Source organism: Pipra filicauda, unplaced genomic scaffold, assembly GCF_003945595.2.
Source record: "Pipra filicauda isolate LSUMZ 115617 unplaced genomic scaffold, ASM394559v2 scaffold15_size4787011_pilon, whole genome shotgun sequence".
Taxonomy (NCBI): Eukaryota; Metazoa; Chordata; class Aves; order Passeriformes; family Pipridae; genus Pipra; species Pipra filicauda.
In genome coordinates this window covers 3,512,623-3,539,281 of record NW_024104096.1, presented here as the reverse complement: position 1 = coordinate 3,539,281, position 26,659 = coordinate 3,512,623, and the positions used below count along the sequence as shown (strand labels likewise).

Sequence of the window (26,659 nt, the reverse complement as noted above, 5' to 3'; positions counted from 1 at the left end):
CACATGTGATGAACAACTATTCCTCAGGTGATTTCAATACAATGTTTCCTTTCAAGCACAGTATGAATGAAAAATGAACTACACCCCTACCTGATAAAACAACAGGAAAGCACGTGAGAACATTTAAAATTGTACTTTATCGAAGTAGTTCATGAAACTCTGCACTTCATATATTTGTAACTTGTGTATCTGAGATATAGGCGATCTAGGCCTTGGCACTGGACTAATGTGTTATGTTTTACACCACAAATATTTGGTATAAATCATCTAGTTTACAATATATAAACAAAGAGTTCTCCATTAATCCCCGCATTTCACTCAATTTCTTCAAAGTACAAAACTAAGGTTGATCTTCAATAAGCTGCCCACTCTATCTTTGCGAGACAGAAGGATGATCTTTTACATAACAGCCCCAGCAGACATTATGAAACGGGACTACTGAGCAGCAAGTCCACAAATTCTCTTTCAATAACAGTATTTTGTAGAGCTTGCAGGTATTTTTTACTATAACAGTGGTTGTTTTGAAAACTTTTCTACAGAGAGATTTTAATATTTTGCAGCATAAAATATGTTTTTTCCCTGTATGGGTTCTACTTGCAAAGTATTAAAAATCTTTTTTTATTATTTTAAAATTTGATAAAATCGTAGCATTTCTTTTCATGCAGCTTCACAGACCATTTAGCTACAGCAGCAAAGGAAAGTCTATAAATCTGCTAAGTCTTCAGTATATTGCAGAGAGCTACACTTTTTTTCTATCTTATTCTAATCAAAGAGCATAGCCCTTGAGACAGTTACAGCTCCTTAGTACCGCTGAATGTACAAGGAAAAACCCCTCAACAATCTTGCACCGTAAATGAAATCTCAAGGTAGCAAAAAGCCAGCAAGTAGCTTTATTTTACCATACCCTTCAAGCGCAGAACAGCTTTGACTGTGGTCAAACAATCATTACGGAAATGATTACAGTTCAAAATGGAAAAAATTCCTTTCCCTTCCCTGAATTCTAAGTAATACCCAAAGACTTCTCTCCTTCACACAAATGCTTTGATATTATATAAATAATAATATTTTACACTACTATTATACATATTATATAAATAATAAATTGATATTCTAAGAAGGAATTTATGTAAATAGAAAAGGAACAGCCTTGAAAAAAGCAGTGTTCACATTGTATCTGCAAGTTCAGTTTACTTTTTTCAAGAGGATAAGGTTTTCCAATACATTGTCAGCAAATACTAATTAATGACCTTTAGATAGCAACCCATTCCCTGCTTCTGAAACTGGTTTTGTGAAATATTTGTGTACCGTGGCTGTGTAAGTAACTACTAAAATTCAATATCACAACCTTGAATCACAAGCTAGAGTTTTGCTTCAAACATTTCCACATGAAATATACCTCAGCAACAGCAGAGTAAGAAAAGGTCTTGTTCTACAGAATTTCACAGTGCTACACTGACACCATATTCAACTAATTTTATATTCACTCAAGTCTCTTTTCTGGGCATCTTCCTTGTCTGTTTACAAGCAATATCAGTAGATCCAATTAGGTACTTCTGCACAAACGGTTTCATTAGCTGAACAAGAAGGAACTCAGAAATATCAGATAAAAATCACAGGAACTTCAAGACCCAAGATGAAATAGGCCTATTTGCACTGGCTCTCCTCCCACAGGTAATCCAGCTTGCAAGCAGGCCCAGGGACAGGACTTGTCCTGTTGACTTCAGGGAGGCAGCACAGCAAGTCAGAGGTGTCCATTTCTGCAGGATATCAGCAAAAGCTGTTATGTCTAAACCATCTCAGTATGACTCTTCTGGCCAGGAGGGCTGCAGCAAGGAAAGAAAGAGACACCAGCCATGCTTGTGGTCCAGAGAACAAAGAGCCTTCCCACGACCTCCTCTTTCCTCAGGTTACACACCCCTTTACAGTAAAGCAAGGAATTACTTCAATTAAAAGGATGAACACCCTAAGAAGCTTCTCCAAAACAAGAACACAAAACTATGGAAACATGACACACGCTGTGCAAAATCCCACAGGATTACATCAAAGGCTGGGTGAAGACACGTGTCAACCTGAGCAGTAATTTGAGAGTTACATATCTGAACAATGGAAACCAGTGCCTGAACTATAAGAGCTAGGTACTTTCCACACTGCAAGTCATTCCAGTTTTGGATATATTTCTGTCAAGACACCTTGGAAGGGAAGGTTACTGTTGTTATGCCCTAAATAAAGCAAAATTAGCAAGGTCTGTTGCTAGTGTCTTCGAAAGTATTTCTTTGTCTAATTTCTACAGGGGCCTAAATATTCCTCTGAAGAAAAACTCTACTGCTTTAATTCTAGGAACAAACTCAGCAAAGTGCTAGAGTTTCAGAACTTTGTACTGAGGACGTTACAAGTACCGACATGAAAAAGTTAACCTGTATTTGCAGATATAAGAAACTGGAAAGCGAGAAGACTATAAGCCATGAAGATGGAAACTGAAATGAATACAAATGAGGAGCAAGGTGAAATTTAAAAAAAAAAGCAAGAGATAATATAACAGGAAGAAAACCAATTTACTATATTCTAACTGAAAGCTTTGTCACAGCTAATTTAAAATATTCGGAATCTTCTTCCATTTGCAAAGCATTGATGAAGAAATAAGCGAAATTAAAAGTCAGCTTGTTAAAAAAACTAAAAATGCATGAAATTAGTGATATTTTTTTACAGTCACTAGTATCAAGCTGTCTAAAATATAGTGGAACATTAATGACAAAGGACTGCTTTTGATAACAATTAAGCACATAGCATTTGATAATTTATTCTGAAAAGAAAGAGATGTCTAATAATACCAGAAGAAGAATATTGTACTTTGTACTTCTAGGATAAAGTATCTGTGAAAGTCAATGCTTACGCTGTCTTATTGTAGATAAACTGATTTGTCCAAACAACCAGCCACATCATGACTATTCAATCAATACAGCAGCTGCGGAACAGCCAGAAGGCCATAATGCAGCACGGGGAACTTCACAAGTTTGTGTGCAGAGGGAAAAAATGAACATGCATATTTCTATACAGACATGTACATGTAAATTCAAACATTCCTACAGGGAATGCCCAAATTCTTTAGTAACTGTACCAGGCTGTTAGCGAAGTCTGGCTGCAGTTTTCACAGACTTCCAACACAAAACCAAATATAAAAGGCCACAAATCCTTAGTAATTCTCCTGTAAAGTAACACCTCATGATGTTTCTAGTAAGTTGATGCTGCCACTCGGTGACAAGCCGTTTGCAGTTTTGCAAGCCTATTTTCTGTTCAAACAGTACAGTTGACACACACACAATGATATTCTATTTCACACAGCAGAGATGCAGTCAGAAGCCTGAAACAAGGCAGCACACATTAATGGCCTTGCCTAAAGCCCATTGGTTTGTACTCGGGATTTGCACCCGTCAATAAAGACAATGCAAAACCTGCCTCCCAGCAGATGAATGTCAGCACAACGCATTGTTGAGCCGGGAACCCCAGTTTGGGTCTGGGGCTTTGTGTGCTGCTCGCTGGGTGGCAAAAGCCAGCCATCCTATATTGCTTTCAAACAACTGTAGCTTCATGAACCCGGTCAGCTTTGCCTACCTCATGAGGGAGCAATATTTGCTTTCCTTTGTCTGAAAAGATCAAAAGGGTCAAAAGTATGTATCCATGAAACCTCTGTGGTGCCACTTTGAGAGAGAAAATGATGACAAAAAAAAAACCAAGGGAAGAAAACGTTAGCTACTGTTGATGAGGTACAGCTTATGTTGCAGAGTAGAATTAATTTTTTTTTATGTCATTATGTCATTTTTTTACACTAAATAGTTTTCATGGTAACCATAGGAAAGATTCAGGTTGATACCATATAGGAGGATAAATAAAGTACATGACCATCCTTGTTGAATCCATTAGACATGGTCTTCTAAAGAGGCTGGAGAGCCTCAGACCTAGATGTCCAGAACAAGGAATTGTTCTCCGCAATCGCCTCTAATTCCTGCTATAACAAATACAATGTTATTAGCTCCCAAAATTTTCCAGTGATTTTTCACTTCTAATCCGTAGATTAAGTGTTTCCAAGCACATGTAGCAATGCTTTGCATTAACAACTGAACCTTGTTACAAAAACAACCAAGTCAAGGAACCTCCATCATTCTGGTACTTTCTGTACCGGCTTTTAAGTCCCACCACAGCACTAAGCCAAACACATTCTTACCACTACATTCAAATGAGTGCTGAGGTCTGCCAAATCTAGTCCAACCACCATCAGCTTGACAAATTCAACCTGTGGCCCGCAACAAACATTAATTTTATTGATCACCAGTTAATCATGGTATTTCTCCTCTTATGAAACAGAGCTGGGGGCTATTTGCACTTCATCTTGAAATGACTTGCAACAGAATTAGATTACACAAGTTCTATCAACGTTTCTCATGTTTTATCATGCCTTGCAGAAGTAGTATTTTCAGTTTAATCAGTTTTTACTGGAGCATGTCACCATGGCCTTTCATTTCACTGTAAAACAACCTTTAAACTTTTAACTCAGTACTCCAATAATGCTCTCAAATTTCTATTTTTTTTCATGTTTCATGTTAAAATGCCATTTCCCCTAATAAGCTTTATAAATAGAAACATTGCAGTTGCCAGCTTCTTGACCCACCTTGCTTAAAGGTCCATGGAGACAGTTGTTGCTCTTTGACTCCAATCTTATCCTGCTGCCTGCCCTTTATTTGCTTTCAGAGCTCAGTTACATTTTTCCTCTTCCACTACCTGCATCTTAGCTTGTCAACTATTATTAAACTGGAAAAGTCACTCAGCTGCCAAAGAAGCCAGTACCCTGACTTTGACAAATTTAATAGGATTAGCTCTTTCAGTAAGGACATCAGTACCAAAAAGGACTGTTCTCATCTCAGTACTAAAGTACATCTCTTTTATGGTATATTTGAGCAAATTATTAGTTATCGCCAAGAAAACTGTGGACCTTTCAAGCCTTATGTCATTAATCCTCTTCACACACTGAATACTTGGAAGGAAATCAGCTATCTTACAATTATATTCATGTATGAATAATGCTCAGAAAACAAACCTCAAACTGCACCAACAAAAGCTGCTCTATAGCTCTCAGTACTCAGAGTGCTCATTTTGCCCATGCATCCTGCATTGAGAAACCTTATATTTTTCTGCTATGACGTTTAAAAATAAATGACTTGCGTCTGTGCAGGCCATCAGTCACATGGGATTCAGACAGTGACATTATATAGCAATCACTGAAATGAAGAAGCATAGTAAATCGCGTGGATTCTTACAATATGAAAACATTTTAAAAATACTCCGCATGTCCCGAAGAAAATGTAACTGTTAACGTGGATTTTCGGATAACCGAATTCCTATCCAACGAGGACAGAGACCCCCGCACGGGTGTTAACCGGGGCGTTTTGCAGAGATTTATTTCCAAAGGGGAGGCACGTGGGGTGACAGCCCAGGCTGTGCTCCAGCGCCGGGGGCCGTCGCCGCGGGCAGCGCTGGGTTTCCCCGCACGGCCCCGTGCGGGTGCTCGGCAGCCCACGGGCACGGGCCGGCCCGCCCGCGGGGCACTGCGGGGCCCGCGCTCCCCGCGCCGCCCCCCCGGCTGGGGGCGCCCCGGGCGGGGGGAAGCCCCGGGCTCGGCCGGGCCGGGCAGCGGCCCCGGGGCAGAGCGGCCCCGCCGCCGCCTCCACGTGCGCCCGGTGCCCGGCGGGGCCGCCCGCGCCCTGCCCGGCCGAGCACAGCGCGGCGGGACCCTCCCGGCGGACTCTGCCCGCTCCGCAGCGCCACACGTGTCTCGCCCTCCGCCCGGGGGCAGCACCGGCGGCACCAGCGACCCTCCGGCACCCGCCGGGGTTTGTCGGCGAAGCGAAGCCCTCCAGGGCGCCCGTTACCTCAGCTGCTGCTGCTGCTGCTGCTTCTGCTCCAGCTTCAGCTTCTTGGCTTGCGGCTCCCCCGCTGCCATCTTCGCGCTGGGCGGCGTGCGGCGCGCTCCGCTCCCCTCGGCCCGCCCGCCGGCCCCGGCCCGCCCCGCCGACCGCGCCGGCACCGCCGCCGGGGGGCGGGGGCGGCGGCGCGGACGCACGGCCGCGCCGGGCGCCTGACGGGGCGGGGAGCGGAGCCCGCGCCGCCCGCCGTCCCTGCCCAGCCGCGCGGTGCCGCGGCGCCGGCACGGGTGGGTTTAGCGCCGAGGGGCCGCCCCCGGCCCCTGCCCGGCGGCGGGGCGGGCGGGGCGGGGCGGCCGCGGCCGGGGGGCTGCAGGGCCCGGGGAGGGGGGTCCGTTCTGAGGCGCTCGGTGCAGGCAGCGCCCCGGCCGCCCGTGCCTCCGCCGGGGGGCGGCCCCGCGCCGCCGCCGGGCCTCGCCGCCATCTTGGCCGCTGCCCCGGGAGCGGGACGGGCCGAGCCGGGCCGGGGGAGGTACGTGGGGAGTGGGGGCCCGGGCCAGGAGGGGGGGGCGGCGGGGCCCGTGCTCAGAGCGGTGGGACCCCCGCCCGCCGGGAGCCGCCCGCGCCCGGCCCCGGCCGCGCTGGGTGTCCGGAGTCGGGCAAGGGCGGCATCCCCGCCAGCGGCGGTACCGGGAGGATGCCCCGCAAATCCCAGACTTCCCGTTTTATCCGCGTCCATTTCCGTTGTTCGGAATACGTACAAAATCGCTGCTGTGTTTGAACAAAACCCCCCGTTGTTGTGAGCTCCGGCGGGGCTCCGGCGGAGGGTGAGCGGGGCCGAGGGCGGCCGGGCTCTGTCCGGGGCTCCCCTCGGGTCACAGCCCCGCGCAGGGCGACCTGCCCCGCTCACGCTCCCAAGATGAGGAGCGGCGATGAGGGGGGACTGTGCACCGGGAGGTCGTTTATTGTGGTTGCCGGGAGCCGGCGCAGGGCCTGCGGGAGGGGCGGTGCAGGAGCCGCCGTGCGAGGCAGAGCCCGCGGCAGATCCGGGCCGGGAGGGGCAGGGGCTGCGGGAGCGGCGGCCCGGCTCACTTGGGCCGTTCTGCAGCAGCATCGCTGCAGACCTGGTGGTTCTAGTCGTGCTGTACTTGCTTAACTAGCAAGGCACCATATGAGTGTAGATCTGCGTAATTTGCGCTGGGAATCAACCCATTATCATCCACCCCTGTGCACTGTACATCGCTTCTGCACTGTTCGGTACCCAGCGGTAGCTGAGTGGAGGTTGTCGCTTCTCTTCTTTTGTTTCAGTTCTAACCTGCTTTGAAGTAGCAATGCTGTTGCCATTTTTTTCAGTATGATGAACGATTCGTACCCGTTAGATGTTGATCAGACCGGCGGAATGGCTTCATCGTTCTGTAGCTGCTCTGCACCATTCTGTAGCTATTCTATAAGCAACCAGGCAAAAAATCATACTTGAATAATGAAAATCCGTGTTCCATAGCAGGCAGACTGCACTATGGGAAAGGAAAAAGCTATTTTGCAAGAAGAGCTCAAACAAATTAAATTACTCATGCAAGAGAGAAAATGATAGAAAAATGATAGAAGAAATGTTTTACAAAAGAACTGACTATGCCAACCATGGGAATGATTCTGCTGGCAGTTTCCAGCAGGTTTGAATTGTATATAGCTGCTCATTAAAAAAAGAAAAAGGGAGGGTGATAAATACCTGAATGATATTTCACTGTGAATGTCTAGGGTTTAATCTGTGGTGTGTTGGGTGCTAACTCAAAGCCACAAGCAAACCTAGTTTTGACAAAAAAAGCATGGAACAATCAGGTTCTTTCCTATCTGTGTGTAATTACCTAAAAATTCCTTGCAAATGGCAAATTAAACATTAAGACTTCTCCATGCCCTCTTGTGCTTAATTTTGCCGTTCTTATCCAGAAATGAAATTTTTAGCACCAGCTAAGTCCCAGTTACTTTCTCAGATAAAGCTCTCCTTATAAGCAGTTCTCATTAAGAATCTTTAATAGAAACGTTGTCGTGAGGATTCATGAAAGAGAAATTGAAGTCCTTGAGGTAGAGAAGTCTGAACAGCAGGTGACAAGTGGCAGCTGTACTTCATGGCTGTAATAATGGGAAGAAACCAAATTAAACCTTGTTTAAAATGTGAAGTTCCTTCCTCTTATTTCCCTTTAACTTTCCCCCAGCAGCTTCCCATATATTAAAAAAATTAACATATGGAAAATAAATCTTGTTTATGCTTATTCAAGACAATGGATGAGAGGCAGCTTTTTAACAGGAGCTTCTTAGAAGATTCTTTCAGACAGTATTCGGGACACTCATTTAATTCATATGGAATGAAAGAATTAAAGAGTGCCCCTTTGCTCTTTTCTCTTGGAAGAGAAGGGAGGTACAAATGGTTATGTGCCTTCTTTGTGCCATCTGCATTTGGGCTGGTTTTGGTGGAGTGCACACACAGGAGTAAGAGCTGTGTGCAACAGCAGAGTTCCAGTGGTACTTGTTGGCTCTGATCTAGTATTTCAGTAGTGCAGGGCTCTTTGGTGCTGGGCTTGTCCTTTCTGGAACCTCGAGTGCCTCTTCAAATAGAGCCTGTGAAAGGGACTGGTATAAAGCTCATTGCACTGCCACTCCAGCCCATCAGACTTACTGGGGCAGTGAGTTGGGAGAGCATGATGGAAAACATCTTCACAAAGAACTACTGAGTTGAGGGCTTTTTATCCTATGATAGAATCCTACTGTCTTGGCCATTCAGAGTTCTTCGTGGCTGTTTGCTGGAATATGAGCACAATTATCAGTCTCTTCCTGAAAATACCGTTGACAGTAAATACGCAGCACTTTGCTCATGTCCATTTGGTCCTCCCTGTCTATCCAGTTCTGCTTTCAGAGAGTGAATTTCTTAAGTGGTTCCTTAGTAGTCCTAAAGCTACTGATTCAGATGTAAGTTGTATTGAAAATGTTCCATCTTTATGTAAAAATATAGTTTTAGCGATGAATTTTTAATTGTTTTGGTGTGGGGGTTTTTTCTAAGAAACTTTTGCTTTTCCAGCTTTTACAGTGAAGCTTTCTATTCTTGCAGGTCCCAAAGGGAGCTGCAGTTATTCAGGATCTAATATTGTTCGATTATTCAGGATCTAACATTGTTTTGTTGACAAGAGATGGAACTATCTTGCCAGCAGTTAGAAGATTTATACTGGAACTAAATTGAACAGAGGTGCCAGTCAAATGTATTATTGGGAAGCTCATCAGTCAGTAAATGAAATGCTGAACAAATTCTCATGCAGGCTGTAATTGTTACTGGTAGAGGCACAGAGGAAGTTGCAAATTTTGTTATGGATACCAAACACTGATTTAAGACAACTTCAGAGTATTCTCAAAGGACTACTTCCTTTTGAAAACAATTCCAGAAAGTCACTAACAGTGTTTTAAATGAGAGTAAAGATAAATATATACTAAGCATCTGGAAAGCAAAGTGTTTACTCTTTAATAGGGATGATCTTGCTAATAAAATATGCATCTGAGTAGTTGTACAGACACGAGCACTGTGGTGTTGAGTAGATATGGAGTTTTGCTTAACTAACAGAGAGGGACACCAGGTAATTCTTAAAAAAGGTTGCAAAAATGTTTTTACTTTACTCTGCAGATATCTAAGCCATGGGCATCTTATATGTAAAAGGATTCGTGACACTTGATCAGCAGCAGTAAGATAGACAAACAATGGTAGGAGCCTAACAAAAGCTGTGAAATTACAGAACATTCACATTTTAGTAAACCTGAGAATTCCAGATTTATCAAATTGAATCACAGCTGCTAATGTTGCATCAGGTTGGTCCAGCCAGTTATACAGTTATCTTCAGAGCTGCCACATTGGCTGTCTTGAAAATGTCATACAAGTATTTAATAGGACTTCATCAAGTTTGCTGGTTTGAGAGCCAGTGAATGGGGCTGGGGAGGTCAGGAACAAAGGTTTTCTAGTTTTGTCACATTTGTGGCACATTTTGAATTTATAAGAAAAAGCTAAAATACTGACCAGCTGGTTGTGACAAAAATAATGGCTTTAAAATAGAACTAGTACTGCCTATTTTAGCTTAGTTATTTCTCCAGATTACTTTAAGCATTTGATTACTTTCCATTCACTTGTTACTAGAAGTTCATTTCCACAGATACATAACAGAGACTCAGAGAGTCCACCCCCACTAGTCCTGCCACCCTTCAAAGCAGCTATGCACAATTCAGGGAACATGGAAGCTGTGGAATACTTTCCCAGTGATGGTCACGTTTTGAGCTGTTTTCAGTAATTGGTACTAGCTCTAAAGGGCATTGCAGAGGTCAGTGATAAATTCCTCACTTCTGGTTTCAGAGCTTTTACTGTAACTCAGCTCAGTGTTATGGAAAAGCAGCTGGTAACAGTATTTCTGCATTTTCTACATTTTAGAGTACTTAATTGTAGCTAAGGACAAGCATGTGTAATCAGTCTTTTTCCCATGCTCACAGCCTCTCCCTCTTGCCAATGAGCTGCACTTTTGTTTTGTGAGCCTGCTATGACTTCAGTCCAGATGTTTCTGTGCCAAGAATTTGAAAATCAGTAACATTGCAAATCCAGATTTAGTCAAAAAGAAAAGATGGAGATGTAGAAACAGCATATTAAAGGCTCCTTAATTAAAATATTTTTTTTCTTCTGTGAGGACTTCAAGTTCTGGTAGGATGGAAATGACTGAAAAGAATCATGTGGAGTTTCTTGTGTCAGAGCAAGGATGGGAAGTCTGTGAGAAGAAGCTGCAAAACCTCTCTGGGCTGCTTGTTGCTGCAGAGCCTGTAAGATGCCTTTCAGTCAGGCAGTATTATGGGAGGCCGTCAGCCTACTGAAAATGAGCTTGATGGGCTTGCTTTGGCCTAAAGATGAAGGCATGTCCTTTTGAAATAGAAGCACACCTTCCATATCTTACACAGAGATGCTGACACCTCAAAGTGGTGTATGTGTGCACTGCTACGTGTAGAAAAATCTCATGATTTATAAATTTTGGTGGTGTGCTTTTGCTACTGTTTTTTTTAAACTTAGGAACTTCATTTTAATACCTTTACCCTCGAAGTGCTGCAGCTGTTAACATCCTCTGCTGTTTAGCCACAAGTAGTGACCTATTGGTGTGAGGAATTTTGCTGTTACTAGATTGATTTCTTATGTTCAGCATTTTTCAGTCTTTTTTTTTTCCCCAAGTTTAATGTTCTGATGAGACAAGAAGGTAGGATACTGAGAAATGAATTCAGGGATCTCTACATGTCTGAAATGAAATCTGCCACTCAAAAATAGAATAGAAGGGAAATATTAGTATTTGGAGCACTGTAAGTAATTTTTGTTAACTAATAGTTTACATAAGATATTTTTGTAGTGTCACCAGTTCTAAGATATCCAACGTGATATCCATCTTTAATTAGCTGGTGCCAATTGCTTGACAGTGTGGGATAAATCAAATTACTTAGTCTTGTGTATAATAAACTGATGTCCCCACTGCTGTAAGAGCTTCTTTATTGTAGTCAGCACTGGGAAGTGTGCTGATGGAGCTGCCCCTTGGCTGATGGGACAGGGCTTGTGCCTCTAGGGCTGCCTGCTCTGTTCTTAGGCTGCAAGGAGAGAGCTTCAGTTTAGCAGCAAATTAGTGCACTTCTAAAACTTGTGAAGGAGGAAAGGAGTATGTGAGGGGCTTTGAAGGGAACTCTTACACTAGAAGGAGAATAATTAGGTATCATGGGAAATCTGTAGTCCTTATCTTCCTGCTAGAAGATAAGGTAGGCAGCTAGGTGGGATTTTTCTGTTTCCACAGATAGTACAACGCTGGCGCCTGCCAAGCATGGTCCCCTGGATCAGTTTGCTGCTGCAGTTCACCTCGAGGCCACACAAACACTCGTATGAACACAGCTGGTACCTGGGCAGCTTGTGGCCCATGAGGAAATAGGGGCAGTGGCCCAACACTAATGCCCTTTTGGCTACCCACACTCTCTTGATTGCATATCAAGCTGTGGTCTAATATCCTAAATGGAACCCAGGGCAAAGAAGGGGCCCTGCCAACACAGCTATTTGGTGCTCCAGGAGCTCACTGCGACTGTGTTGGTCTGCTGCTCAGCTGTGCTTTTTAAAAGTATATTGTGACAAATGCAACCACTTCTGATCTGTGGATGAATAGAATCTTATTATCTGTTAACAGCAGGACATCTGCTGGGGCTTAAAAACACCGTCACACATGCTGATATACTTGGTCAGAACCTGCCTGGGGTCCAGTGTGGTCCCTCCAGAGCCAGCCATAGATCAGGTCCTCTGGAAATTGAGTCCTACCAGTGCTGCTTGTACTGGAACTCTCCTATGTAGCTTTGTGTGCGTTTCCTAGGAACTGGGTCTTACACTTGTTAACAGATATGCTATTGTATCAATATTAAAATGTACAGAGATCTGTTCTAAGCTTTATAGCTGATCACCTTCATACGTTTGGGCCGCCTTGGGGTGGAACAATACTGACATTCAGTGGTTGATTATACTTGCCACCGTTGTGTGACTGTCCAGGAGATTTTGGAGGGGTTTAATGTGCAATGCTGGCTAAATTCAGAACATGTTTAGTTGAATTGGATTAAAGCAATTGTGTCAAGGCTCCTTTATAAAAACGCTGTGCTCACAGTATTAAAATTGTCTGGTTTTTTTTACAAACTAAATTAGAGATTAATTTGGTCCAGGAGAGAGACAATAGAAACATGCAATAACACTTTTTAGCTTTGTTTCCTTTCCCACTCTTAAGCAAATTGACAATCACACTTTCTAAAAGAACTTCTCCTTATATACTGTACTGGCTGAGTTGGATTTTTCTGTCCACGCTTCTGCGTCTGCCATGAGAGACAGTGTGCTCTTAGCAGGAGGTATCTAAGACCTGGCAAGGCCCCAGTGAAGATGAGCACATTGCTGTCATGCATGTGAAGGAGCAGCTGGAGTTTTGAATTTGAAAAGCTGGATCTTGGCTCCCTTCCCACGTCTGCTGACTTAGGTGGAGGGAAAGAGCATATTGATGACCTTCTTGAGCTGTCCTTCTTCACCATCTTTGGTGAGCTTTGGAAGACATACTTTAGTTTCATCAAAATCTTCAGGGCCAGACCATTTTTCATTGTTACAAGTGTGTTGGGAGGTCAGTCGAGTACTCTGGGCAGTTCAGATTCAGACAGAGCAACAAGAGCTCATGCTGGATGAAGAGAAATGCTTATTACAGTATTTTGGAATGAGACTCGGTCATACAATGTTTGGACTCCTTAAAATCTCTGTGGGACTGGGCCATTTACATTAGATGCTTCCATGCCATCTTCACATTAGTGTGCCAGAATCAACATCAGCAAAGGAGCAAATTTTATCTGCATTTTAGGCATGGTCCCAGCCAAACACTGTAAGATTAGTAAAAACTGCAGTGGTTTTTGGTAGATGTGTTTTGCTTCTCTTGGACATGCTGAGTTGATGGTGGCCTTCCTCTTTCAGGGTGTGGATGCCCAGTAACTGTTTGGTCTCTTTTCAGTCATGTTTGAATTCCTCCAAAGACTAAATTTCAATTCAGGATATCTCCCTTGCTGTCGTCTGCCCATTTCCACCACCTGCCCTGTGCCAGCCCCATGGAGCTCTCTGGCAATGTAATAACTTGCATTAAGAAGCTGATCTGACCAGAAACTTCTTTTGATGGACAATTTATGGCTGGACTTTCCTGCACTTTCCTAATGTAGGTAATTGCAGAGCCACAGACCTGCTCAGATCCTGAAAGGCAAAAGGGATGAACAGCCAGTGGCAGGGGCAGCTTCTTCAACTACAGAATGAATTTGTGCACGATATAAGTACCAGATTAACTTCACCTTAGGTGCCACTGCTTGGGTTACAGTTCCGTTTGTTTTCCAAGCCCGCGTTTAAACTTGGTACTTTTTTTGTCAGAGGATCATTATGTTGCAGGTCAGTCAGAGCATTGTGTCTGTCTCATGTAGAGGCTAAAGAGATTAACTGAAGTCTGCTAGCATTTGTCTCTTCTGTAGATGTGGAGATGATAGACTGTTCTCTTCATTTGTCCCAACAACTTTAGTTCACTTACTGTCTCACTGAAAGTTGAGAAATAAGCTGGGAATTAGTTTTTTTAAAAAGGCAGATAAGCTTCTTGCCCCATGAATAAAATGAAGGATCAGTGGCTGAGGCATGTTATTTGTAAATGTTTAAAGACTTAAGAAAAAATAGTTACATTCCTTATCTGCAGTTCATACTCCTCTTTTTCATAAGTGAGTTTTTAAGCGAAAAATGTTTTATGTAAACATATTTCATGTGTGCCAAGCACGTTTGAAGCAATTTTATTCATTAAATCAGATTTAAACTCCTAGTTCTGTGTACTTTTAATGAATTCTGACCCTTTATCCAAGTGCAGCTTGGCATAGATCATAAGCCTAATCAGCCAGCAAATAAAAACCACTTTTGTAGTTCAGTAGCTGAAAGCTGACAAGCTAAAGAACTGTATCTTTGAGACAGTGCAGTTCTGAGTTATGTGTGTGACTGTCAAAGTCCTCTGCTGTAGGAAACTCTGTGTACAAGTTACCCTTACATGTCATGTTTAAGTGAGTGCCAACTTGTGAGAGTCAGCTTTTCTTTAAGAAATAAATTGCAAATACCAAATGGGGATGAAAGTGGAAATCGAGGATGCTTGCTTCTTGCTCACATTGTGATATAAGTTACCGACTTAATCCACTGGGAAATATTTTTTGGTGGAACATTCCTCTAAATAAAGAAAATGCAATTTAAAGAAAAGCAGCAAAGCAGATCTTTTTCCTAAATTCACAGTGCATGTTAATAAAGAATACCCATTGTAAGACAGGGAATCTGGGAGAAGGAATAATGTCAATCCGCATATCCTTTTGTTTATTCTAACTTTTTTTGAATGTGTTTTCAACAGAAAATGATCCACAGCCTGTTTCTTATAAACTGTTCTGGTGATATATTCTTGGAGAAGCACTGGAAGAGCGTTGTGAGCCAGTCTGTGTGCGATTATTTCTTTGAAGCTCAGGAGAAAGCAATCGATGTTGAGAATGTGCCTCCTGTCATCTCAACTCCACATCACTACCTCATCAGCATCTATCGGGATAAAATCTTCTTTGTGTCTGTCATACAGACAGAAGTGCCACCACTCTTTGTAATTGAATTTCTGCACCGAGTAGCAGATACTTTCCAGGTCTGTCACCATTAAATAATTTTAAAATCCAGTGTCTGAAGGGAGCCTACAGGGAAGCCAGAGAGGGACTCTTCATCAGGAACTGTAGGGATTGGACAAGGAGTAATGGGTACAAACTGAAAGAGGGGAAATTTAGGTTAGATATTAGGAAAAAATTCTTTACTGTGAGGGTGGTAAAATACTGGAACAGATTGCCCAGGAAGGTTATGGTTTAAGGCTGGGTTGGATGAGGCCTTGGGCAACCTGATCTAGTGGGAGGTGTCCCTGCCAATGGCAGGAGGTGTCGAGACTACATAATCTTTAAGGTCCTTTCCAACCCTTAACATTCTATGATTCTAAAATAATTCCAGGGGATTTTTTGTATAAACTTCTTTTAAAGAAAGATAATAAACCCTCCTTCAGTGACTTTCCCCTCTGCAATTTCTGAGTCAAGCACAAGTTTATAGATTACAAAGGCAAGAAAAGTATAGTTTGTGTACTCACTTGATTTTATAGTTACCAGTACACAGTCACTAAAACTCAAATCCCACTTTGTAAAAGCTGTGTTTTTTTCTGTAAGGTTTTGGACTGTTGGTGTTACATAGATGGGAAGAAGGAGCATGCAGTCAGGCAGCACACAGTCTGCAGGGAGGAAAGAGCTGCAAAGCATGAGTCACTTCTCAACCAGTTTCTGTAAATAAAGGACCTCTGTGAAGATTGAGCATTGCCAAAAGATAGTCCCTTCATTTTACGAGAGTCCTCTAACTGAAGATGTGTTAATGTTCACAAGTGGAAGGACCCTTGGGAAATATATAGTAGTAAATCAGATTGCATTAATTTTGCTGTTCATGCTATTTCCAGTTAGATGATAAATGTAACCTTAACATATGATGCCATCAGACTATAGAAGTAGCTAGTCAGTTTAGCCACTAAGATGCCTTCGTATGTTGGAGGGTTTCTGTGAGAAAAAAACCAAACAAACTTCCTTTTGCAAAGCATTTTAACAAGAATAAAAATCCTCTCTTTTGTAATCTCTGTATTTGTTTAGGATTACTTCGGCGAATGTTCTGAGACTGCAATTAAGGACAATGTAGTAATTGTGTATGAGCTTCTAGAAGAAATGCTAGACAATGGCTTTCCACTGGCAACAGAATCTAACATACTGAAGGAGCTGATTAAGCCTCCCACAATTTTGCGCTCTGTTGTCAACTCCATCACAGGTAGGAAAATAAATAATTTTCAGCGATGACTGGCTGTTTAAAAAAAAAGCCCCATCATTCCTCATAGCTAAAAAGTAATGTATTGGTGTGAATCTGTAACACGAGGCCACTGTCCTGCCACTTTTCATAAGTAGGAGTTGAATAAAAACAACTCCCTCCATAGTTGCAGTTCATGCCTGGCTTCCTTGCTATCCCTGGTGGCACTGTCTGGTCCAGCCACAGCTGCTGAAGTCCCTCAGGAATAGCAGTTCCCAGCACAGTCAGGACATATTGGAGACAGGTGCTCTGGGATTGGTACAGAGCTACCCCCAAGCCTTGAATAACTGAGGGGCATTGGAGGTTAAGCATTTTATAAGAAATCATTACAGAAAGGTATATAATGGTTGCCTAATAAATCTTTGATGGCTGGGAACAGATAGCATGAAGGGAAACAAGTAGCCTGTCCTCAGCCTCTGCCCAACCCTCACCACCAATCAGCATATGGATTCGTATGGATTCGATTTCGGAGCTGATTTCAGGGTGTTATAAATGGGTCTTTCTTGTAGGGATGGAGCCAAATGTCTGTCAGCTGAGCTGGTGGAATCTGCTTGTCTGGCAAGCGGGTGCAAGGGAGGTGAGCCATGAGGTGTCACATGGGGTCAGAGACATGGGAGGTGTTCGCCTGTACATTGTGTTAGAGGAGTAGTTGAGCTGCAGGGCCACACAGGTAGTACTCAGAGGAGCTGGTCTTTGAGGTAGTAGATATGGCTTAGTCTTTGAGTATAAATCTCATCAGTTTTAATTTGTGTTATTTGGGGTCTGGTTAGGGTTTTTTAAAATGTGGATTTGGATGGTGGTATTTACACTTATGAAAAATATGACATTAATGGACTAGATGGACCACTGTAAGGGGAATTAAGACTCCTGAAGCCAAGGGTTGCAGCATCAAATCCTCTTGTTTTATCTAGAGCCTCATTAGGATTCCCTAGGAGCCTAAAGCACCTGCCCAAGGCAGCCTGCATCTTGTCACTGTCAACAGCTCAGTGGAAACAGCAGCCTGAGAGCTCTCCTACCTACCTGGCCTGGCAGCCCAGCCCTGTGTAGCACTTCTGCATCCTGCAAGGCTGCTGAGGGACAAACATGACAACTGCTCCCCTACAGAGATTTGTGGGAGTGAGGAACTGGTTGCAACTCCTCCCCCTTGTGTTATAGTACATACAGGGGTGGACTTTAGGAAGGGGGTTTTTTTAAGTTTTTCTACTAGCTCTAAAGAATGAAAACTTTTTGTTTTATGCCTGTTAGGACAGGGCCTGCCCAGTGTAGAAATGATACCCCTGGCCACTAGCTTCTCAGTGGAGCTGTCTCACGTGGCAGGACACACTACCACGTGCGTTGCGCTAAAGGGCACAAGCAAGCGCGAGCTGTGGCCCTGTCCCAAGACCTACTTGTAGCAGAGGGAGTTGCTTCCGCTGTGCTGGGATTCCAGGATCAGTCACCTAAGCCCCAGAAGTGATAAGATTATGTTTTTTTTTTTTAGTTTTTAAAGCATCATCAGTTTATAACTAGGTAGCTCAGGAAGCTGGGTGGTATTGAGAACCAGGAGCTTGAGGGTGAGAGCAAGGCAGGCAGGGGCAGTGGCATCATTGGTAAGGAGCCCAGAAGTTGAGCCAACAGGTCAAGGACAGGATCAGATCATAACAGGTCATCTGCAGCTCAGTGATTGCCATCAATATCCATCAGAATGGGACAGGTCGAGCCAGAAAGTCAAGTCAGTGGAGCAGGGTCTGGATAGATTTGGCACGTGGTCAGGTACAGACATGGCTGTCATGTTGCTGCAAGGTAGCTCAGGTGGGTACCAAGGGTGAGAACCTCAGCCTAACAGCTCTAAGCAAAGATTGTGGGAGCCCTCCCTGAGGCTTCTTACATGTCTTTTTTCCTAATGACTCTTACCTGTAAATCAGCCCTGAAGTCAGCCAGCTAAAACTCTTAGGAGAAGAGGGAAGGCCCTCATAAGCAGCTGTCTTGAATTATAGTGATTAAATCCTTCACAGGATCTAGCCCCACTTCTACTCTCACTCAAACCTCCTGCTGACTTGTATTTTCCTGTGCAAAATATGGTCTGAAAGCTGTTAAGCCTGGACACATGGTTGAAGTGCCTTCACGTCACCTCACAAATAACATTTTAGTGCTCCACGTTCTAGTCTGCAGTTCTTGGGGGCAAACCTCGCTTTGGTTCTTAATTTTGGCAGTTGGAACATTCCTCTTGTAATTAGTGACTGATTTTGAGTTCCTTTTCGTTTTTAAGGCAGTAGTAATGTGGGAGACACACTTCCCACCGGCCAGTTGTCCAACATTCCCTGGCGCAGAGCGGGGGTAAAATACACGAACAACGAAGCCTATTTTGATGTCATTGAAGAAATCGATGCCATTATAGACAAATCAGGTAAGATGCCTTGCAAACTAATTTTTGTTTGTTGAATGTGTTTACATCTAGCTGCTGATGTTTAGAGAGAATACAGTCCAACCTTTCTATTTTTCTGCTTGTTTTATATCCATGAATCTGTATCTTAGATAAAAATACACCATTTAAAATTATGCGCCCAAATGTATTTCTTCGGTTCATCTTAAAACATCAATATCCTCCGGACTGCTTCAAGAACACTTACAAGAAATATTCTGTACTTGGATGTTTTCTGGTTTTATATTGATTATCTCATAACAGATATAAATGGAAAATAAGTAGTTGCAGTTTCAAATGTGATGACAAAATTATCTCCTATTGTTCCTGCCAACAATGTACTGCAGTCCTTGTAGGCCCTCAAATGAGCAAGACAAAAGCTTTCTTTAGCTTTCTTCTGCTAGCAAGATAAACTTGGTGCAAAATAGCTGGACAGTGTTGTTTGCTTTATATATAAACTAGAGCCAGATATTATGAAGCATAATAATACTCCTTTTCTGTAAATGAAACATATCATCTTCAAATACAAAGGTCTTTCTTCTGAGATTTAACTTTAAGGAGGAACTGGATAACTTGTGTGCCAAGAAGTAGAAAAAACTGATGCAAAGAGAAAACTGTAATGCTGTGGGCAGGAACCTGCTGTTTTGTTCAGTATTGGGGCCATCAGTTAGCAGTGTTGAAGACTGCAGGACACCAGTTTGTGGTGTTAATGGAGCAGGGAGCAAATCTCTGATTTCTTCATTCAGTGCTGCTGTTGTAGCAGTAGTCAATGATGTTTTGGTTCCATACACCACTTAATGCTTTGGCCACCACTGAATGGATAGTCACAAATAGTTATTGTGCAGCTCTTACTCTCACCATCTTGAAGCTAAAAGAAGATGTCCCTCACAGTCAAAACACACTGATGACTGTGTTACTCTCCCAGCTCATTAGGATTCCCAAGAGTAGCATGAGAGCTAAGTCTGAGAAGGTACAATCAAGACCATGGTGTGTTTCCATGTGTATTCCAAGCCAAACCAATGTCCACAGAGTGTTTAAATTTCCTACTGAGGATCTGCTGCAGCAGTCATAGCTACTGTTTTCTGCTCTGATCCCTTGGGGACTAGCAATGCAAGAGTCTTTCTTCCTAACCTTGACTGGGACTAAGAAGTAGATAAGGTGGTTCCCCTGAATAGGGATGGTATCTTGTTTCATAGGGATATGGTTAACTGCTTTAACCTGAAACAGGATCCCTTCTTTTCAAACCAAATATAAAGCCACTGTTTCTCCTTCCCCTTGACTAGATGAGCAGTAGTTTCTATCTGTCTTCTAAAATTACCTTTGCTTGTGGGGCTAATTAATTAGTCCAGAGTCCTGCTTATGCCTTTCTGTTCTTACACGGTATTTAAGGAAATGAGCATTTCCTGGGTAAGATGCTTGGTATTCTTGCTTTGGGTTTTGGGGTTTTTTTGCTATAGATCTATTTAATATCAAGACAAATACGTAATCTTGCTGTTAAACAAACCTTACTTGTGAAAGCCAAGGTTAGCTGGAGCTTTATAGCACAAACTTACTGCTTTTTGACATTGGTTGTTTTGATGTGCTTCAACTTCCCTGCACCACAACACCACCTGCTAGTTTTCTGGAGACCAGGGACAGGGATGAAAGAAAAGAAGATTCAGAGCTCATGTGTTCTGAAATTCTTATTTGCTTTTTGCTGGCAACCAGTTGAAGCACATCCAGTACAAGTCCTGTATAACAGCTGGCACAAGTATAATGAGCTGATTTGGGCCAAGCTATTTGCTCTGGCTCATGTATTTTAGCAAGCTGCCCGGGACACAGGTAACTGGAATGACCTTCCCTAGCTGGGCTTGGCAGGTTCTTGAGCGTTGTGCAAATGTCATCTGTGCCCTCCAGCTGCACTTCACCATGTCTGTTAAGGCCCTTCATAATGATGTTAAGTCAGGTGTCTGTTTTTTCTCCTGCAGGTTCCACAGTCTTTGCAGAAATCCAAGGTGTTATTGATTCGTGTATTAAGCTCTCAGGAATGCCAGATCTTTCTCTGTCTTTCATGGTAAATTCAGCCTATATTTGGGAATGTTAATTGCTCGGGATTTATTTTTCATAATAATCAGAGTTCAACAATTTTAAGAGCACAATTGCTACTTCATGTGTTATACATGTGAAAAATAACAAGTTTTGCATTATGTTGTAGAAGCTGCATTGCTCAGTAGTCGGAATGGCTTTTGTCTGTACATAAAATACACTCACAGGAGCTGCTGTACCAGGTCAGATCAGAAATCCATCTAGCTCAGTAACGTGTCTCCGATAATGGGTAGGAAAGGTACTTAGAGTCTAAGAAATAGGAATTGTCTAGAGTTCAGTAGCTAGTTCAAACTGCTCATACTTGATGAGATTTCACTTACCATTTTGCCACTACTTCCAGAACCCACGGCTGCTGGATGATGTCAGCTTCCATCCGTGTATCCGCTTCAAACGCTGGGAGTCTGAGAGAGTCCTTTCATTTATTCCTCCCGATGGGAATTTCAGGTTGATCTCCTACCGTGTCAGTTCACAGAAGTACGTTTCCATTTAGACACACTGGTTCTCCAGACACACCATCTACTGCTTTCCATCTGAGTAACTGCAGATTTCTCCTTGTTAAGGGGGGGATTTGCATTGTTCTAAAATACATGTGCTCAGGTTTTGTCTCATCTGTTGCCTCTGTCCCCACTAAAAGAAGGAAACCATTTTTCAGTGAATTGAGGATACTCAGCAATCCTTTTTCAGTGAAATAAATCACACATGACAGTAATACAGGGCTAGTAGTCATTGTTGGTGCTAGATGCTTTGTGGGTAAGTCTCTGTGTACAGAGGACTCTGACCTTCATGGAGAGAATAAAGCAAAAAAGTCTAAACTGCAGGTATTTGCAAACTAAAGCCTGATTTGACTGGTGGCTCTTCTGAGATTTGGCTCAGTGAGATTACTTTAAAAAAGTAAACAGATGAAGGAAGAGAGAATAGGACAAGTTATTTGGAAGAAAATAAACTTTTTTTCCTGCGACTGTCTGCTAATAAAATCACTTCAGCAATGATGCTGAAGAGCAAAGTATCACTTTTCACTTTTGAAACAAGCCGGTTCTAACTTAAATTCTTGCCAGAAAAACAAGAACTATTTATGAGAAAGAACTTTTTCTTCTCAAGCAGAGAAGTAGCCAGGATGCATTCACCTACTGTTTTGTCTTTTCAGCTTGGTGGCAATTCCTGTATATGTGAAACACATGATCAGTTTTAAGGAAAATAGTTCTTCGGGAAGATTTGATGTTACTATTGGACCAAAACAGAATATGGGGAAAACAGTAGAAGGAGTTGTCATGACAGTTCACATGCCAAAGGCTGTACTTAATATGAGCCTCAGTGCTACACAAGGCAGCTATACTTTTGACCCAGTTACTAAGGTAAGTCTTAAGTTTATATTTATTTAAAAATCAAAGATTGCATTGGAACAAGTCACCCATGTTGCAGAACACTGGAGCAGTGTTCTTAGCAAAAAACTTTCTGTTCAGCATATGTTTATGAATTAAAAATTCATCTTTAAAATTTAATTTTTCAAACTTAGATACACAACAGTTGTGATTTCTGACTTGGTCAATATCCTTTTCCTTCCCTTCCTCTCTTTTCCCCTACTCTTTCACCCCCCAATACTTTTCCTTAGTGGATGCAGCAGCATTTTTTGGTAGTTTCAGCCATGATATATTTTGCAATCTATGGTCTTGAAAACATATTTATCTGGAGAAAATGCAGTAGCCTTGAAAATAGGTATCCAGAAAAACAGGGAGCAGGAGATGAGAAAAAAATCTCTTCCAAAAGGTATGCCTGAAGACACACAGTAAGGAAGACAAAATGTCTGAAAAAACATATCTTGGGCTCCTGCTTTCCTTCCTCTGAGTTGGAATTTGAAACCTAAATTTCCTAAAGCTCCTGAAGCCTTTTAGTACCCAGGAGCCATTTTGCTGAAGTGCAGTCTGAGCCAAACCATTCTGCTGCCTCTCAGACCCTGCTCTGAGCTTTCTGCCGCCCTCAGCAATTGATTAGAATTTTAAGTGAAAGCTCTCCAAGTAACATTCTGCTTCAAAAACAATAGACCTTGACCTTTTTAGAAGAAAGACACCTAAAAACCCCTGAAGTCTGCTTTCCTCTCTGCAGAAATAAATTATACTGTGTTTTTATCAAGAGTGGGGATAACTAGGTGGATTGTTACTGCAAAAGTGTGTAGAAGTGAGGAGAACTGAGGTTTTTCTGCATTTATCAGTTTTCAGTTTATGGTAAGAGCAAACAAACCACCTCTTGTAGGTGAGTAAAGGACCTATTTGGTTGCACATTTCTCTGAAGTGTAAGAATCAATGGGGAACAAGTGATCCTTAGGAAAGTTACTCTAGCTTAGACATCTCATTTGGCCAAGCGTCTTGCTCCCACTCTCTTCATTCTCTTGTTTAAGTTCCTGTGACTTTTTGCTGGTTACTGTCCTTGCTTCGTGGATCCAGCTGATCCAGACTGACATCAGGATCAATCATCATTGCTCAGGGAACACGATGCACTCAGTGCAAAGACCCACTAAGGAACAGGGCAAAAAAAAACCTGGAAAAAAAAGACCCTATACCTTTGGGAGCCCCAACCACACCATCTCACAGCCAGCAGGATAATTCTCAGGGCTGCCAGGCTACTTTCTGTACCCAGCCTGCAAACTAAAAGCTGGATATGAATTTAACCTCAGAGGTTGTTTCCTAGAAAGCCTCTGTTCTTTGCTTCCTGACAAGGTGTTAACGTGGGACGTGGGCAAAATTACCCCTCAGAAGCTACCAAACCTGAAAGGCATAGTGAACCTGCAGTCTGGAGCACCCAAGCCAGAGGAGAATCCAAGTTTAAACATCCAGTTTAAGATACAACAGCTTGCAATTTCAGGTGAGTGGGTGGGTGTTACGTGAAATTGGTGCTGACAGAACAGGTAGTAGTAGGAAATGAAGTGGGAACTGTCAGTCTTTTATTTGGAGATGTTGATCTGAAGTCTGCTTGGTCCAAAATGATAAAGTCTGATTTACCCAAACTTGACAGTTACCCTTGCTGGATGACTCCCTTGCTGGGAATTGTGAATTCCCAGCTGTTCTGCTCAAGAAAGGCTTGAGAAGTGTACAGAAGAATGGCTTTTTCTTTGTCGATGGGTGCTTTAAACATGCCAATGTGTCCTTTTACTGAAGATCGATGGATGATGCTTCAGCATGCTGCCCTTGGCTCATTTTAGTCTTGCACTACACTAAAGCCATTTCTAATGGTCATAAAACTCCATTAATTTTGAAGAATGCCCTTTTTATTCTTTCCTTCTGGAGCTGGTTAGTTTTTCATCTTTAAAACAATCGGCAAGTAAAATCAGAATGAAGCGTATAAGGTAAATGCAAAACTAAATGTAAAGCAGACAAGGTCTCAGTCTGCAAACACTTAAATCATATGAGTTGTCCATGTGTAAAATGGTTCTGCAAGGAAGCTTTGCAGGAGCAAGACTCTCACAGTGTGGAGACACATTTGGAGAGGAGGAGGATGACTGAAGGACAGGTACCAGGCCATGGTCCTTTTGCTTCCTAGACTACTTTGAGTAAATAACAGTTAGTTCTTATGTAAGAAGAGAATCCTACAGTTTCCTCTTAAACTAGTTTTAGTCTAGAAAAATACAGCTGATCCAGTGGCTGGACACCAGATATGATGGACCTGTGAGAAAACAGGGAACACCTGAAGTGGTAGGTAGTTAATAGCTACTGGCCTTCCTCAGTTAACAGCAGGGGGATTGCTGTTCTTTTAATTACGAATTGGAGTGAACAGAATTCTGAAACTTGTCCTTTGCTTCATGTTCATGATTGGAAATGAGTGCAGTGTACAAGGAGGAGGATAGACTCAGTTCAGTTGTTCATCTCCTGGAAGGAGGATGTTGGCTCATGGAGGAGAAGAGAAGGAAGTTGTTGCCCTGCCAAAACAGCTATGATTAGGTGACAAGAACGGTCTCATCTGCTATTTCAAACCAGATGAACTTGTGAAAGAAAGGAAAATTAGCTTCCTAACCCATCCTAGCGTGCTTCAAGAAAGCTGGACTTTTAAACAGACTGACATTATTCCAAGCATTCTGCTTTTAACTTTGTACTTTCTTTGGCTTTTTTCCAGGACTGAAAGTGAATCGCCTAGACATGTATGGAGAAAAATACAAGCCTTTTAAAGGTGTCAAATATATTACAAAAGCAGGAAAATTCCAAGTCAGGACATGAGAAGATAATCTAAGAGGAAATTCCCCTTAAAAAAAACTTGACTGCTTAGTGACTTATGTTGCTATTAATTAGGTGCCAATTAATTAATAGACACTGATTAGTTTGGGATCAAAGCATTTGTGCACAGCAGCTCTTAAAATGAAAGCATAGCTTAGGTTTTCTTAATATGGCTTTAAAATAAGGTACTTTTTTTCTAATACACTTTCACTCTTTTTTTACTGATTTGTTGTGCTGGTGAATAGTTTGATATAGGCAACCCATAAAATGTCACAAACCCTACACTGCCAGTCAGATACCAAAGCCCAGAGGTCAAGCACATTATGAAGGCCAGAGAGGCCACTGGAAAAGTCTGGTGGCATGTTTTGCTGCTGCAGGCACCTGCAAAGAAAGCTCAGTTACTCTCACAGCCAGCTGCAAGCTGGCATTCCACAAAGGAGCCTGTAATCATTTCAGAAATAGAGAGCAGCAGTGAGAGGGGCAGGGGACCCCTAGGACATAGCAAATGTCACTCCTGAGAAAGCTTCTGATGAGGTAAAAAATAATTTCTGTGTTGTTTACAAGAAATTGCCTTTCTTAAGAAGCATTTGCCTTAATCAGCTTTCATTTCTGCCATCTGCAGATGAGCTGATAAAAATAACATCCTGCATTAAATCTGGGAGGTGATTGTTGCTTCGGTAATCCACTTTCTTTCCATTCAGTCTCATCATCTCCATAATTTTTTTTAAGAATACAGTTGCAGAGAGTAAGATCTATTTTTTATGTGAAGCCTTTGCTTTGACTTAGATGTTCCACTTGTTTGAAGCGGATGCCACCAGATCTGTGTGGTGTGTACCTTGGAGCGTAGCTTTTTAGACAGCACAATAGAAGTGTCAAGTGTATTTAATGGTTGTGTGCTTTAATGTTATGAAATAAAGGGAACTCTACTGCAAATGTCTCATCTTGTGAAATATTCATGCTGAGGTAAATGGTTCACAATGCCCTTAGGCAGGAGGCATCTGATACACAATTAAAAATGACTATTTGCTGCATCTTTACTGAACTTGATCACTGTGCAGCTACTTAGAGTTTATAAAAGGCTGTTTAGAAGCATAGCAGGTAAGGTCCCTTTTGTATTTTTTATTTCTAAAGGGAGGGCAGCTGTTTGTTTATGACACTTCAAAGACTCAACAGTGAGGATGCAAAGCTGACTGAACTTCTCATTACACACCAACAAAAGCTTGTTATCACTTTAAACCAAAACAAGCTCCACAGTACCCATCAGGTTCCAAACCATGCATTTGGTCAGTACACAGGGGGCTGAATTCAGAATTAAAGAAGGATGGGATACTGGAGAGCCTTTGTTTCCCTGATCTGTTTGGCTCAGAAATTGGTGAATAGGTGCTAACTTTGCTTCAGATGAAGAGCAGGAACTAAAGTAATTCAGTAGTCAGAATTTCAAACACTGGGACAAAAAATGATCAGCCTGGGAAACGGAGGGGAAACCTGTCTGAACACTGGCAGCAAGTCAGTAAGAAATTAGCATCATATCATTACAGTAAACTCGGCCATAAACAACCATTCTGAATTTCTGAAATTACAGTAG

At 42.6% G+C, this 26,659-nt stretch overlaps 2 protein-coding genes across 3 annotated transcripts in view; one reads left to right on the top strand and one right to left on the bottom strand.

Moving 5' to 3' along the window:
* ADK (adenosine kinase) overlaps positions 1–6,057 on the bottom strand; it is a 277,270-nt gene extending 271,213 nt beyond the window's left edge. The window contains exon 1 of the mRNA XM_027739901.2: positions 5,922–6,057. Within this exon, the coding sequence (XP_027595702.1) occupies positions 5,922–5,992 (71 nt within the window). The 5' untranslated portion in view covers positions 5,993–6,057. The remainder of the gene's footprint in view (positions 1–5,921) is intronic.
* A 52-nt stretch (positions 6,058–6,109) lies between these two features.
* Positions 6,110–26,007, top strand: AP3M1 (adaptor related protein complex 3 subunit mu 1). 2 transcript variants are annotated; one of them, XM_027739900.2, is made up of 9 exons: positions 6,110–6,202; positions 14,879–15,154; positions 16,182–16,353; positions 18,638–18,775; positions 20,758–20,843; positions 21,216–21,349; positions 22,020–22,227; positions 23,587–23,731; positions 24,977–26,007. In XM_027739900.2, the coding sequence occupies exons 2-9, from the start codon at positions 14,882–14,884 to the stop codon at positions 25,075–25,077; spliced, it is 1,257 nt and encodes a 418-aa protein (XP_027595701.1). In that variant the 5' UTR covers positions 6,110–6,202; positions 14,879–14,881; the 3' UTR covers positions 25,078–26,007. The 2 variants fall into 2 exon arrangements, with proteins under 2 accessions (XP_027595701.1, XP_027595698.1); XM_027739897.2 differs by lacking the exon at positions 6,110–6,202 and adding an exon at positions 6,255–6,444.
* The last annotated feature ends 652 nt before the right edge of the window (positions 26,008–26,659 follow it).

Coding starts and splice junctions, on each gene's coding strand:
- AP3M1 (XM_027739900.2), top strand. CDS start 14,882: ATGATCCACAGCCTGTTTCTTATAAACTGTTCTGGTGATATATTCTTG. Junction 16,354..18,637: donor TGTTGTCAACTCCATCACAG/GTAGGAAAATAA, acceptor TTCGTTTTTAAG/GCAGTAGTAATGTGGGAGAC. Junction 23,732..24,976: donor ACAACAGCTTGCAATTTCAG/GTGAGTGGGTGG, acceptor GCTTTTTTCCAG/GACTGAAAGTGAATCGCCTA.